Source organism: Rhinatrema bivittatum, chromosome 3, assembly GCF_901001135.1.
Source record: "Rhinatrema bivittatum chromosome 3, aRhiBiv1.1, whole genome shotgun sequence".
NCBI classification, from domain to species: Eukaryota; Metazoa; Chordata; class Amphibia; order Gymnophiona; family Rhinatrematidae; genus Rhinatrema; species Rhinatrema bivittatum.
Window position 1 is genome coordinate 375840534 of NC_042617.1, and position 14818 is coordinate 375855351.

General features: G+C 44.2%; 1 protein-coding gene across 1 annotated transcript in view; it reads right to left on the bottom strand.

Moving 5' to 3' along the window:
• The window catches only part of LOC115088599 (dynein gamma chain, flagellar outer arm-like), a 535861-nt gene that overhangs the window by 508041 nt on the left and 13002 nt on the right, over positions 1-14818 (bottom strand). Inside the window, exon 3 of the mRNA XM_029596857.1 lies at positions 5863-6102. Coding sequence (XP_029452717.1) covers positions 5863-6102 — 240 coding nt within the window. The remainder of the gene's footprint in view (positions 1-5862; positions 6103-14818) is intronic.

Here is a 14818-nt window from a genome sequence, read left to right on the forward strand (position 1 = left end):
GCCCACTGAGCAGAGGATTTCAATGTATTGTCCATAAGGAGACCCCAAGGTCCTTTTCCTGGATTATGACTCCCAATACAGAGCCAATATCATATACCTGCAGTTGGGATTATTTTTCCCTATGTGTATTACTCTGCCCTTTTCCATATTAAATTGTATCTCCCATTCAGATGCCTGGTTTCCTAGTCTCATAAGGTCCTTTTGAAGCTCTTTCCAATCCGCTGCTGTTTTAACAATTATGAATAATTTTATATCATCTGCATATTTGATCACCTCACTTGTCATTCTCTTTTCCAGATCATTTATTAATACCACATTGTGGTGTGGACAATTATTTTATCCAGCACACATAAAAGTGATCCCCTGTTTGGACTAATGCTTGGTGGAATCAATTTTGCATATTGCAATGTGAGGATTTTTAACCAATCCTCAAAGCAAGCACCACAACTCTGCAAGGATTCTCAGCCAATCAGGAGTGAGTTTCAAAATCCTGAGACTGTAGTGGCTTTACTGAAATCCCATCATCTGTGGGTTTCCAGTGTCCAAGAGACAGGAGCCGGCATGAAGCATACGCTAGACAGTGCAATAGAGGAATGGTCATGTTCCCCTGAAGGAAAAATGGGGTTGAGCAAGTCTTTACTGGAACCAGAACCAGGGACCAAGTTTCTAGAGTTCATCCAACCTGATTGGAGAACCGTGAACTGTGCATTTCCCACAGAAAGCTAAGGTGGTAGTAAGAAGTATAGATCTCAAACTTTAAGATAAATACAAACTAGAACTTTGAGTGGTTAAAGGAGAAGAAAAACCTAAAGTGCACCAGCTAGAGATCTCAATCTCTGTTTTGTGTGGGGATGGTGGGGTCTGAACTGCATATATTCCATTTTACCTTGGGACTAAGAAACATTTTAAACTACCCTGAGTCAAGTCTTAAACAGAATTCATAGCATCAGTAGGTCAATCCCAGGATCAGGATTAGTTGATCAATGTGAAATTATTGGGCATTGTGTGAATTGGATTTTCATCTATATATTTGTGGTCAATTCTTCCGAGATCTCCTATTTGAATTGAATGTGTTTCAAGAGAAGATTTTTAGGAATATAGGGGCAGATTTTTAAAGTTACACGCGCGAGGGGTACATTTGTGCGCGCTACCTGGCGCGCACAAATGTACACCCGATTTTATAACATGCGCGTGCTGCCGCACACATGTTATAAAATCCAGGGTCGGCACGCACAAGGGGGTGCACACATGTGCACCTTGCGCGCACTGAGCCCGAGGGGAGCCCCGATGGCTTTCCCTGTTCCCTCCAAGGCCGCTCCGAAATCGGAGCGGCCTTGGAGGGACCTTTTTTTTTGGGCCCCCCCCCCCCCCCCCCACACTTTCCCCTATCTAACCCACCCCTCAGCCTTAACTAAATCCCCCCCCCCCCACACCTTTGTTCCAAAAGTTATGCCTGCCCAAGGCGCATATGTCAACCCCCAAGGAGGCCAGTTGACGCTCCTGTGCAGAAACTGCCTGACTTCTTCTTGGGGATGAATACGAGGAGCTCCTACCTCCATGGTTGGGACCCAATAATGAATTCGCTAAAGCTGAAGAAGTCTCTGCGGCCGAGAGCGGGGCATCCTCAGTTTGTAGGCATGTTATTTTTTTCTGCTCTTTGGGCTCTTGTTGACATTCTTCCAGAATCGCAATAATTAGCCTGGTCGTGGTCAGGCACCAGACACAAATAGTAATAACTATGTCCATCTGTGATGGACATAATGTGACCGCACAAGGAGTATTTAAAATCCAGTGTTTTTCTCTGGTCTATGGTAGCACTGAAAAGTGCTGTTTGGAGTTTGCTTCCGCAAAGAACTGAGTAAAAATTTGAAAACCTGAGAAAGACAGGTTCCAGCCATCTGTGCAAAGCATCGACATAACAGGACTGAGGAGACTTCTAGAACGTAATGGCGTGCGAACTGTCGCACGTGCTCAGTAGAGCTTAAAGCTCTACAAGCTTTGAGAGACAGCTCCACCTTGTGCCACCCGATGATGTGATCCATGCAGCATGGTTAATTCAGCCTGCCTAGCAATGGAAAATATTTGTGGATAATCATTCTTCTCATTAGAGGGTATAGAGAAAAGCTCTGAGCACATCTCATAGAAATCTGGGTATGTGCATTCATTCAGTGTTCTTACTCAATGGAAAGAAATTGTGTGGTTTATAAAGAAATCTTTCAGTATTGGAACGATTGGCTTTGAAATTGTATTTGGTTTGCCCCCAACCCCAAAAGACTCTGCATAGTATACAGTGATGTGAGTGTAATATCATAATGATTTTTCCCTATAGTGATCCCCTTTCCTCAACTGGCCTAATATCCTGGAGTGGGGGGTTACATGTTAAACAGTACAGGTCCCAGTACTGATCCCTGTGGTACTCCACTAATGACCTTTTCCCATTTGGAAAACTGAAAATTTAGTCCTACTATATGTTTCTGGTCTTTTAACCAGTTAATCAATCCACAACACAATAGTGCCTCCTATGCCATGACTTTGTAATTTTCTGAGCAGTCTCTCATGGAGGACTTTGTTAAATGCCTTCTGAAAATCCAAATACACTATATCAACTAGCTTACCTTTATCTACCTGTTTATTTACACCGTCATAAAATTCTAAAAGATTGGTAGGACAAAACTTCTCCTTGATAAAATCATGTTGACTATTCTCCATCAAGCCATGTCTATCTATATGGATAATGATTTTGTTTTTAAGAATGGCTTCTACCATTTTGCTGGGCACCAACATCAGGTTCACTGTTCTTTAGTTTCCCAGATCACCCCTGGAGCCCTTTTTAAAAATTGGCATCACTTTAACCATTTTCCAGTCTTCAGGAATTGTGGCTGTTTTAAATGATAGGTTACAGATTTCTAATAATAGGTTAGATGAGGTAACTAGAAATGTGTGCAGTACTCAAACTGCAATTGCACCATGGATTGCTACAGATGCATTATGATATTATTTGTTTTATTCTGAATCCTTCACATTCTATTTGCTTTTTTGACCGCCGCCACGCTGTGTAAGTCTGGTTACCATGCCTTGGTGTCTTAAACTGCATAGGTTGACCAAAGAGTCATTTAATGCCAGAGGGCTAGATAATCCAATATATTTAAATTTCTCATCGCTAACAGAATATTAAAATGGACAGCTACATGTAGAACTATTATTTGACCCAGGCATCTTTGCACATATTTTGATATTGCATACTGCTTAGCATTCATAGGGGATATAGTGCTCACTCTTGTTAAAAACTAGAAAAGGTAAACATAAACATATTGTGATCTAGGATCGGGACGGTAAACCTCATCATAACCTGAAGGTTTTCACACAGATGGGGTGTATTAGATTATGGTCAAAGGTCATGAGACAAGCCCTGAAAACTGGAAAGAGAATGGTAAAGTGCACCCATCTACATAAAAACCTGGCCTGAAATTCCAAAGCAATTTGCGATAGAGTCTTAATTTCTATTTATTTCCATGAGACAAAGTATCGCCTTCAGTGCAGTGGGTAACCTGCATGGAGCAGCAGTTACTATCACCTTTAACAGAAGGCATGGGATAACTTACACGGAACAGTAGTCACTACCATCTTTACCATCATTAATAGTAGGCATGGGGGTAATCTGCACAGAGCAGCAGTTATTACCAAAAGCAAATTACTGGGCAGACTGGATGGAACATTTGGTCTTTATCTGCCATCATTTACTATGTTATAAATATTTTATTAATTTTAAATTTGTGATCAGGATTTGTTTTAATTACATTGTTTTTTAATTTAACTAATTGGTTACCTTTGTGTGAGACTAATTACTTTTACATAAGGATAGGCCAAAATAATGATTCCAGATTCCAAGCATAAATCCCACTCATAATCCAGACAATTCTCAGGGGACAAGACTTGACTAATCATCATGTAGAATACAAATAAATCCCTAAATATTGTTGTATAAATAACTGACTCCTTGTGGGAGGCAGGCAGGGAATAATGATTACTCAGAACGCTGACTCTAAGGCCAATGTTGTGTATTTACACTGCAGTCCATAAATTAAAAAAAAAAAAAGAAAGTTTACTTGCCACAAGTAGTCTAAAGAACAATATACAATATAAAGAGTTTCTCACCAGCCCTTTCAACAGTTTGTTTACACAGCAGCAATGGAGAGGACTCAGGTTACAGGGAACTGGAATCTCAGAGGACCTCTGTAGCAGCCTCGCCACAGTTTTCTCCCTGAGGCCTTTCAGGCCCAAATAAAATGGGTCTGTTTGAAGGCTGCACTAACAGGTCTAGCCTTCCTATTACAGTCCCCCACATGTTCTGAGATCTAGCCATTTTTACTCTAGTTTTCATTAATAGCTGTTTAAATATCTGGATTGTAACTGGTTTAAAAATAGTTTCAAGTGAATATGTGAAGAGGGAAGCAGGAACTTACAGGTAAGCAAGCATTGGTTTCTTTTTTTCTGGATCCCAGATGGGATGGATCCTCTGGAAACAGGCAGCTTGCCCGGCTCCAACGCAGGAAGAAAGGGGCAGCCAAAAATAATCCTCGTAGATCTCAAACTAAAGACCTTTTCCCATTCAACAAAGTTTAACGCTGGAGTTCCTGCTTGCATTGGGTCACCACCTCCTCCGTCCTTGTTGAGGGTATGGAGGGCAGGTCTTCCCTAACCTGAGCAGCCCCAGACGTAAAGTTCCCTATGCCCTGAGCCCAGCTGGTACCCAGGATCTCACAAGGCTCCTACCAAGAAAATTTATCAAAACCCAGAAAAACAACCCAGAGGGAAAATCCCAACCAGCCAGTGAGTAGCCTGGAAAAGAAATACCCTCCTGACCTCAGGATCCCCAGGCAGTTTGGTCTGAAAAATCCAACTTAGAAAAGGCTCCTCACTACCTCCTTACTCCAAGCAAGCCATAAGAGACTGCCCACAGAGTCTCTGGAGAGAGCTGCTTAAAATGTTTTTCAGGATGACGGCTATTCCAGCACCCTCAAGGGGAGGGGGCAGCATTTGAATGATATCCTCTCCCACTCATTAACCTATACTGCTCCGACTAAGGGTTCACCCAGGCCTTAATGGTAAAAGAACCAGGTGTCTGTTCCATACGTTTTGACCAACTTTCCCCCTAGATGTGCTATCTTCATGTTCACAAAGGCAAGTGACGGTTGGTTTCAGACATACATGCAGACAAGTGTACAGACATCTGACATCAGTTTGGGGTTTCCATGATCCGGGGAAACTTTAGTTCTGGCCTGCATACTCACTATCCTTGCTGGCAAGCTAAACTGCAGGGTCCTGATTTGGTCCTGTATATGTGGTTTGTAGTCAGAGAGTCTTGGTTGAGTAGCTAACAAGTCCTTAAAATTCTGGTTCATCATGTTGTACTCTTTACATTTATATATACTGTTTATATTGTTGGCCGATTATTGATATCACAACCAACGAAGACTCCTCTGCATTAAATGTAATACATCTTTAAATATATATCCTCTCTCTTTGCTGATTTAATTGTTTCTAGGAGAAGAAATATGTAGATAATACTTTGTATTGCTCTATCACATTGTATTCATATTTTCCTCCATTAGACTCTCAACTAGCCTTCACAAGCATGCAAACTGGAGACTGAATCCAATCCCGTCCCCCAGAGTTGAGCGCAAGGTAATGTGTTTACAAGTATGGACAGAGATGAGCACTTGAAATGTGTGTGCAATAAAAGTGAAGCACACTGATGAGTGTTTTGGGTGATGAAGGGGGTCTTTGTGCTTAGTACGTAGGTCATAAGTCGTTGAGCCTTGGTGGTGCCATATTCTGCAGTGATACGTTTTAATTACTTACTTGTTGCTTTTCTGAGTTTGTGGCATTTGCAATGTCCTGAATGGCAGCAGCGTACTTGTCCAGGCCTGACAGGAAGTGAGTGACACTTTCTTGGCTGCAGCAGCCCCAGTCCCTCCGGGCTCGCAGAATGGGGAATATCAGTGATATCAGAAGGCAGCTGAGGTTCTCTATAGGGTTATCCTTTATCTCTCCACAGAAGACATCCCTTTCAATCCTGAGGGGGTCAACAGCTCTTCCTGTCTGAAATGAGATAATTAAATGCCACTGTTAGTGGGGTTTCAGAATATTACCCCTAAGTAAGCTGTGAGGCAGTAACTGCAGCTACTGAGGTGGGCCCAGAGGCCAGAAGGGCAATATTGAGAGCTAGTACCACTGAAGACTTTCCTCCAGCTCTCCGGGTTAACAAGGGCACATGGGCTGCCATTGCAGGCCGTCAGGGATAGGGAGTGTGATTCTATAAAAAGGGGAAGAAACAGTTCCATTTGCTCCCCAGTTAACAAAATGGCCTAAAACAAGCTATGGACATTCTGTTAGAAAAATTCTAAAGACAGAGTGGATTATAAAATCACTGTCTGCATGAGAGAGGCACAAACCAGAAAAAGAACGAAGGTTGACTGACAACAAAATGCAAAAACAACAGCAACAAAATAAACTAAGAAATGCCATTAGGTTCTTTTCATCCTGGTGTATTTAGGGCCAGTGGAGATATAAAAAAGCAGATGTTCCGGGAGGGCTTCTTTCCTTCTCATTGTTGCTTAATAGCAGGGGTCCTAAACTTTTCAAGGGAAGGGGCACATAGGAAATGTCAAATCCTCAAGAGGGACGGAGGGGGGCCCTTGAGGTTTCCTAAATGGGGTGGGGGTCATATCTGGTCCTTTGGATGAACTGAAATACTGGAAAAGGAAGAAAACATGGCAGAAATAATGTGTGTGTATGGAGCAACCCCGAACTTCCCTTCACTTTCACTCTCACCCCTCCCTTCATTTCCCCTTCCCCTTCTCCTTTCCTTCCCTTCCCTTCTCGCTTCCTTTCCTTCTCACTCACCCCTTTCTCCTCTTACCCTACTTCCCTCCCTTCTATCATCCTACTGCCTCTCCTCCTTTCCCTCTCAGTCCCTCCCCTAATTTTCCTTTTCCTTTCTCACCCCTTCCTTCACTCACCCCATCCTCCTCTTCTTCTTTCTCTAGGAATCCACTCTCCCCATTCTTTTCCCTTCTCTTTCTCAACCCCTTCCTTCACTCACCCTACCCACTCTCATCCTTCACTCACCTTACCCACTCTCCTCCTACTCATCCCACTTGTCTCCTTTCCCTCCCCTTTCTCACCCTCCTCATTCACTCCCTCCTTCCTCCTCCCCTCACACACCTGCTGCCCTTCACACTGGTGAGGCCTGGCTTTCCCACCGGTGGCTTTGTTCACAACCGTGAGTCTGGGAATCAGCCTCCCCACCAGTGTTTTATATCAATGGTGCGGTTCTGGTGCTTCTGCCCAGTGGCATCTCTAGACAGAATTATTTGGGGGGGGGGGGGGGGAGGCAGGCCAAAGTGACATTTCCATACACCACACTGCAGTTCCCTGCCTTTAAATTGGCTATAAAAGATACAATAAGAAAAAGGAGCTTCCACACAATTTTTAAAAACCCAGCCAGCTTCATCTTCCCAATAAAACTACAATTAAACTTATTTGATATCCTCCTTCAACCAGTTCTTCAATATGGATATGAGAGTGAAGTATGGGGTTTTGCATGAAGGGATAAAATGTCATTATAATCCCTGCAACTCCAGTTCTTTAACACTTTGCATCCATAGAAATTTCCTGTGTCACTTCAGTAACAACAACAAACACCTTCTGCTGCAAGATACTTTTGTGAAGTAACACAAAATCCAGCAACATTAAGAACCTTTGTAGCAACCCTGTCATACTATAACAGTACTAACTCCCAGAATTAAAACAGCCACAATCCTACCTAGGAAAAGACAACACTGTAATATTACACCGGATCTGGAACAACAATACAAGAAGCTGTATTGCAACAGATCTTTATAGAAGCTGCACACTGGCAAAATATCTCACCTCAGTCACACATGCAGAACACATACAAACCCTCACCAAACACTGACTAAAGTGACCATAAGTATAAACACAAACGTGCAGGAAAACTGAACTGGAAACTGCAACAAGCCACATTCTTATGCAATGCAACAAGGGAAAAACAGAAATATCATCAGTCCTTATAAAATATCAAACAATAAAATCAAGAAATATAAAACATCAATTATAATAGTAGAACTGTACTCATAAAAAGAATAAATACTGCAAAACAAGTGACAAATAGAATATCCAAGGTTTCCCAAACCAATAAAATATTTCAAAACAGCAAACACCACACAATAATTTTAAAAAATAAGGATTAAAAAACTCCCTCCCTATCTCCATACCCGGGAATGTTTGATATTTACATGCCCTGAGATTGACATAGATTAGTGGGGAGGAAGGAATGGAACACACCAACCCACCACCTCTCTCTCTCATCGGGGCAGCTCAAGGCAATCTTCCGCCTGAGGCGAGTCCCTCCTCCCTTCAGCCGCCCCCAGCCGTGCCTCCGGCGGTGGCATCACTCCTCCCTCCTCACCACTGGCCTGGCCTCCAGTGGCAGCAGCCCTCCTCTCTCCTCTACGCCACCAGCCTGGCCTCGACAGTGGCCTGCGGCAGCAACCTTCCTCTTTTCTGCTGCCACCAGCCTGGGTCAGCAGCCGCAGCAGGGGCAGGCAGGATGAGACAGATGCCACAGTGGTGCTCTGAGAGGGGCATTTTTGCTGCCTCAAAATTCTACCACCTGAACCAGCTGCCTCACCCTGACTCATTATAGAGCCGCCCCTGTCTCCCACATACACACAGGCTCTCCCCCACACACAAACACATATCCTTTCTCTCTCTCTCTCTCTCTCTCTCTCTCTCTCACACACATCTTTCTTTTTCTCTCTCTTTCTCTCTCTCTCACATACACACACACACTCTCTCTCTCTCTCACACACACATACAGGCTCTCCCACACATGCACACAGACACATTCTTTCTCCCTCTCTCGCACACACACACTTTCTCTCTTTCACACACATACATACAGACAACACAGGCATACTCTCTCTCCCATGCATGCACACACATACACATATATACATAAACACACACACAGAGGCTCTCACCACCACAGACTAACATACATACACTATGAGCCTGAGCTTCTTCTTTGCCACTAGCAGGATGGCGTTGTCTCTCTCTCTCTTTTGCCTCTGCGAGATGGATTCCACAGAAGCCTGCTGAGCTGCTCCTGCTCTTCAGCTGACTCCAGGATGGGGTCTGCTGAAGGCCACTGGGTCCTCCTTCTCTCTTTTGTCACCATGATATGGGCTTCATGGTTGCATGTTGAACCTCTCCTTCTGATTAGCTGCCAATGGTATAGTGTCTGTTAATAGCTGTTGGCCCTCTCTCTTGGGATGGCTCTGCAGCAGTCTTCCAGGTCATGGCGTGGGCAGCAGCAGAAGTCGCATTTAAGCATATGTCCATCTACTGCTGCTGCAGGGGGGCAGGAGATGATGTTCGCCTAAATGCTTCCTGTGATGAAGTCATTGTTGAGACTGGTGGAGCTATGTGGTGCCAAGTCCCGGCAGCAGCTAGAAACAGAAATGTGAATGGGGCTTCAAAGTATTCAGCAGCTGTCCACATATACCATTTTGAAAATACTTATTTGTGCACATACTTGGAAGCACTGTTTCATTGATATCTCCACCAGTTCACCGGGTCTTTCTCCATTTCATCTATCTAGACCATTCCTTCTCAATCGTTTTACCATGGAGGAACCCTTGAAATAATTTCCAGGTCTCAGGAAACCCTTCATAAAAATTATTATGTCTACAGCTCATGATCTCTTTAAAAGGCCTATATGAAAAGGATCAAGAGATCAATTAATAGGGTTATTTTTTAAACTAAAAATGAAGAATGAAATGTACTTCTTTAATGTGAAAACTTGTTTGCTCCTGCACAAATACTTATTTCTGTGTGGAACTTAAGATAAGCATACAGGAGTTTCTTCTTCACCTGAAATGAGATGAGTTCTGTCCTTACTCTTGATTTGTTTATTTATTATTTGATTTAGATTTTGCTTTTCAGCACTTCAAAGCGAATTACATGATGCTTGTTAAACAAGAAAACGCTTATTCACACATGTAAGAAGTTGAAAGCTTCAGCAAAATGTTCATTGTTTTCCTATGAAGTTCAAATAAGGACATTTTTTTTTTTCAATCATGATCTCACGTGAAACTCCTAGCGACCCCTCGAGGAATCCCAGAGAGGGATTGAGAAAGGCTGATTTAGACCCTCTAGCAGGTAACCCAAAATCCCTAATAGTTCACCCAGACCTCCCACCCAAAAACTGCAGAAAACAGAGAAGTCCGATTTCACTTGGACAAGTCAATAAACAGACGTAAAAGTGTCTGAATATGTTTTGGCCCAATTTTAAAAGGGCCATGCATATAAAAAACAGGGGTTATGTGTGTAGTTGCTCCTTGCACGCACTGCTCGCATTTTAGAATGGGCCAAGCTATCCGCATATCCCCTGTTTTGCGCTGAAGTGCCAGGCCCTGCAAAAGAGGAGGGCTGAGGATGTGGTCTGGGTGGGGAGGGGCAGAGTGGGGGTGGGGCCAGGACAATGCCATTTTGTGCTATCCTGATGACTTGCACGCCGGCAGCTGGCCGGCGCACGCAACTCAGGGCATGAAGTAAGTTGCAAACAAAATAAAAGGGGATAGCTAGGATACATATAGGGGTTGGAGTGGAGAGGGGAAGAGGTAGGAAAAGTAGGATTAGGGATAGGAAAGTTCCATCCCAATCGGCTCCTTAATTGGAGCGGACTGGGAGGGAACTGGGGCCCAGCCGATTGCGTTGCCGCACATAGGTTATAAAATTGCCCCACCCTGTGCATGCACGCATGGCCATTGGATTTTATTACTTGCGCGCATGTTATAAAATTAGCGCACTATCAACTATAACTCACTTAAACCCCAATATCAAAAGATTGTAAGTACTCAGGTGAAATTACTGCACTGTCAAAATCAAAATATCTGGCACAATCACTATGGGACACTGCTAGATCCCCTCAATAATATACAATCCAACACATTTAGGGAATCCCAAGAAATATAACCATGAATTTTCAGTATCCGTCTCAATTCAAAAATCTTAATATCCTTTATTATACATCTCACATAGACATGTTATTAAATTACATTTTATAACAATTAATTACATGTTTTACATTGTAATACACACATATTTCTAATGATAACACCATATTCAACAGTACATTTATATCAAACACTGTATTCCTCACCACACATACACAGTATTAAATAGTATTAAATAAGTCCGGACCGGACCAGATCAATTATGCAACTCCAACCCTAACCCCCTAATATCACACATTCACATTACATGTGGGGGAATCCCATTAGAACCAGAAACATCCTACCCGAATCCATGTGTTAAATCTCGATCACCCAGCCTATGTCTTGGTCCCTTTGGGTGGAGGATCCTGTGAAGGATCTCCATGACCTTGGGTCTTCCTGAATTTACGTGGACTGTGACTTCTCTGAAGGAAAAGTCTGTGGAGAATGGGAAACAGGCTGCCCAAGCCCCGAATCTCAGTGAGGAGGGGTGGATCAGAAAACCTCCCCACAACAAAAATGGGAATACCTTCTTACTTTCAAACCCTCTCTGTGGCTGATATTGTGTTGTCACTGGTGCTCGCCTCTTCTAGGGAGTAGAAAGTTGGCGCTCGGGTTTCCGGCCCTTGTCCTTTGGCTCCAGGGCGTTGCCTTCTCCAAAAGGATTCAAGGTTTAAAGAGCAGGTCCCAATCTCAAAAACAGGATAAGTTCTAGCTATCAAAAATCCCACACTGGGTAGTGCTGTCACTGGTGCTCGCCTCCCCCTATGGCAGTGATGGCTAACCTATGACACGCGTGTCAGAGGTGACACGCTGAGACTTTTTGCTGACACGCGCAGCGTTTTGTGGACTATCGGGAATTTTTTTTTTTTTTTATATCGGCTGCGCCGACCCTTTAAAACTAGTTTTTTATTATCCCCCCAATGCCCCCGGGTACAGCGACAGGCAGATCGGCAAGGCCAAGAAAAAGATTGCGTTTAAATGCGCTGATGTTCCTCCTCCTTCCTGCCAGTGCGTTCCGGAAGTAAACGTTGCCGGAGCCGCGTGGGCAGGAAGGAGGGGAAGCATCAGCGCGTGCAGAAGTGGAGCAGCACTTGCGTTTACGGGCCGCCGCGAATCTCAAGTCGCAGCGGCCCGAGAAGAAGAAGAGGCCTGGTAGCAGGGCCACCGCAGAGCCCATCCTGCGGCAACCCGCGAAGAGGAGGCCCAGAGGTGAGAGAGAGGCTGAGGGTCTGTAGAGGGTGTGTGCGTGCGTATATGAGATGAGTTGAGAGATTGTGTGTGAGAGTGAGGACCTAAATGTTTGCAGAGACAGCATGTGAGAGCCTCTGTGTGTGTGAGAGAGACAGCATGTGACAGTGAGAGCCTGTGCTTGAGCAAGACAGCATGTGGGAGTGAGAGACTGAGTGTATGAATGATTGTATGAGACACAGCATGTGACAGTGAGAGCCTGTGTGTGTGTGTGTGTGTGTGTGTGTGAGAGAGAGAGAGAGAAATGCATGTGAGAATGAGAACCTATGTGTTTGAGGGAAGAAGATGGAGAGAAAAGAAACAGAAAAAAAGACAATATAAAAGGAATTGGCAAAAAAAATAAGAAAGGGAAGGTGGGAAAAAATAAGAAAGGGAAGGTGGGAAAAAAAGCCTGTGACCAACCAATTAGAAAACGAAGATCAGAACAGCAAAGGTAAAAAACAAAATAAATTACTTTTTAGTGATTGCAACATGTAATCTTTGGGAATGTGAAAGAATAGCACTTTCTCTACGGATCTCACAATGTACGAGATCAGCATGGAGAAAGTGGAAGCCCACAGGGCCTGCACAGAGGAGGCAGCAGAATGGGCTTCAGTGTCAGTAGCAGCAATCGGCGCCTCCCCAATAGCCATGTGGCAGCAGTGACAGTGGCAGCAGAGGAATGAGAGAGGATCTGAGGTTGCTAGCAAAAGAGAGGGGGGGGGGGGTCTGCCTTTAGTGTGTGCATGTGTATGAATGGGACTCTGCATGGGGGTGTATGTGTGTGAATGCATGGGTGCCTGCCTGGGGGTGTGTGTGTGTGTGTGTGTGTGTGTGTGTGTGTGTGTGTGTGTGAGAATGAATTGGTGCCTGCCTGGAGGATGGAGCGGGAGTGGTGTGAGAATGACTGGGAGCCTGCCTGGGTGTGTGTGTTTGTGAGGGAGCCAGTGAGTGTGAGAGCATGAGTGTGTATGAGAAAATCCAGGGGAGTAAGAGTTTGTGTGTGTGTGTGGGGGGGGGAGAGAGTGTTTTAATTGAAGATTTAGCCAATGAAATTCAGCAACAAAAAAGTCACTAAGCAGGTAAGGTAAAGAATTATTTGGTTTTGCTTTATTAATAAATACAGAACATATATTAAAATTATAACTTTTTGTTATTAATATTAGAGCTACAAATATCACAAAATTATGGATTTTTCTAGAAGTGACACACCACCCGAGTTATGCTCGGTTTTTTTTTATGAATTTTGACACTCTGAGCGCAAAAGGTTGGCCATCACTGCCCTAGGGAGTAGAGGGATGGTTCACAAATCTTCAGCCCCTGATGATCCCAGCATTGAGTATTTCCCTCTCCAAGGGAACCAAGGTTTTCCTCAGAATGAAAATCCAAAAAAGAATCTGGCAAAAATCTATATCTCATCCAAAAATGAGGTAAGCCCTCTCAGACAGGGAGTGTACTGAGAGAAACCTCCTCTATCAAGGGTATGACCACACCAGATTTACTGATCACGTCACTGAGACGACAAATCACAGCTTTCCAGGGAGGGGCTGAAAAGGATGGAAGCCTCACTGAGCTGTTATTTTTATAAGGCCTTCTGGTGGCGGATCAAGGCATCTGTCATATATGTAATGTAAACTGCTTTAGTTAGGCCTGTTGATTTATAAAGGTGGTCTATAAACGTATACATTAACGGCCCGATTTTAAAAGGCCGGCGCGCGTAAAAAATGGGAATTATGTGTGTGTGGCTGGGCCTTGCGCGCACCGCGCGCATTTTAGAAGGGGCCTGGCCGCGCGTGTAACCCTTGTTATGCGCACAAGAGCCGGGCTGAATGAGGCAGGGAGGGGCAGGGCTTGAGGCACTGGTACAGCGGCCATTTGTTACTGTGCCGGGGAAGTGCGCTGGCAATACGCGCAATTTGCTACTGCTCCTTTGGAGGAGCAACAGGTAAGATAAAAAAAAACCCAAAGATAGGACAGGGATAGGGGGAGGGGAGGAGAGGGAAAGGAGAAGGGAAGTTGGGGTAGGGAAGTTCCCTCCCAGTCCGCTCCTTAATTGGAGCGGACTGGGAGGGAACTGGGGAAGGCTGCGATGCGTCGCCGGGCGAAACTTGCAAAATTCTACCCCTCCTTGCATGCGCCGCCCCGGATTTTATAACATGCGCTCGCCGGCGCGCATATGTTTTTAAAATCTACCCAAAAATGAATTGTGTTAGGAAATCAAATGAAAAGTGTCATTAGCACATAAGCTGAAGAAAAGCCTGAGCTACTAAAGGACACTGTTTCTGAAGGGAGAGTTTGAACTTACAAGCAGCCCTCCTTTAATCCTTTGAACTGAACCCTCCAGGTACCAAACTACATCAGGAAGGGGGGAGGTCTCCAGTCTCCCTCCAGGAAATGACTTGCTTGCTAGCTCTGAAAAAAAAACTTTCTAAACTTCACACAATATATTTTCAGCTTTTCCTGAAACCTGTCATGGCACCCCTACGGGTTGACCACTAGATGTC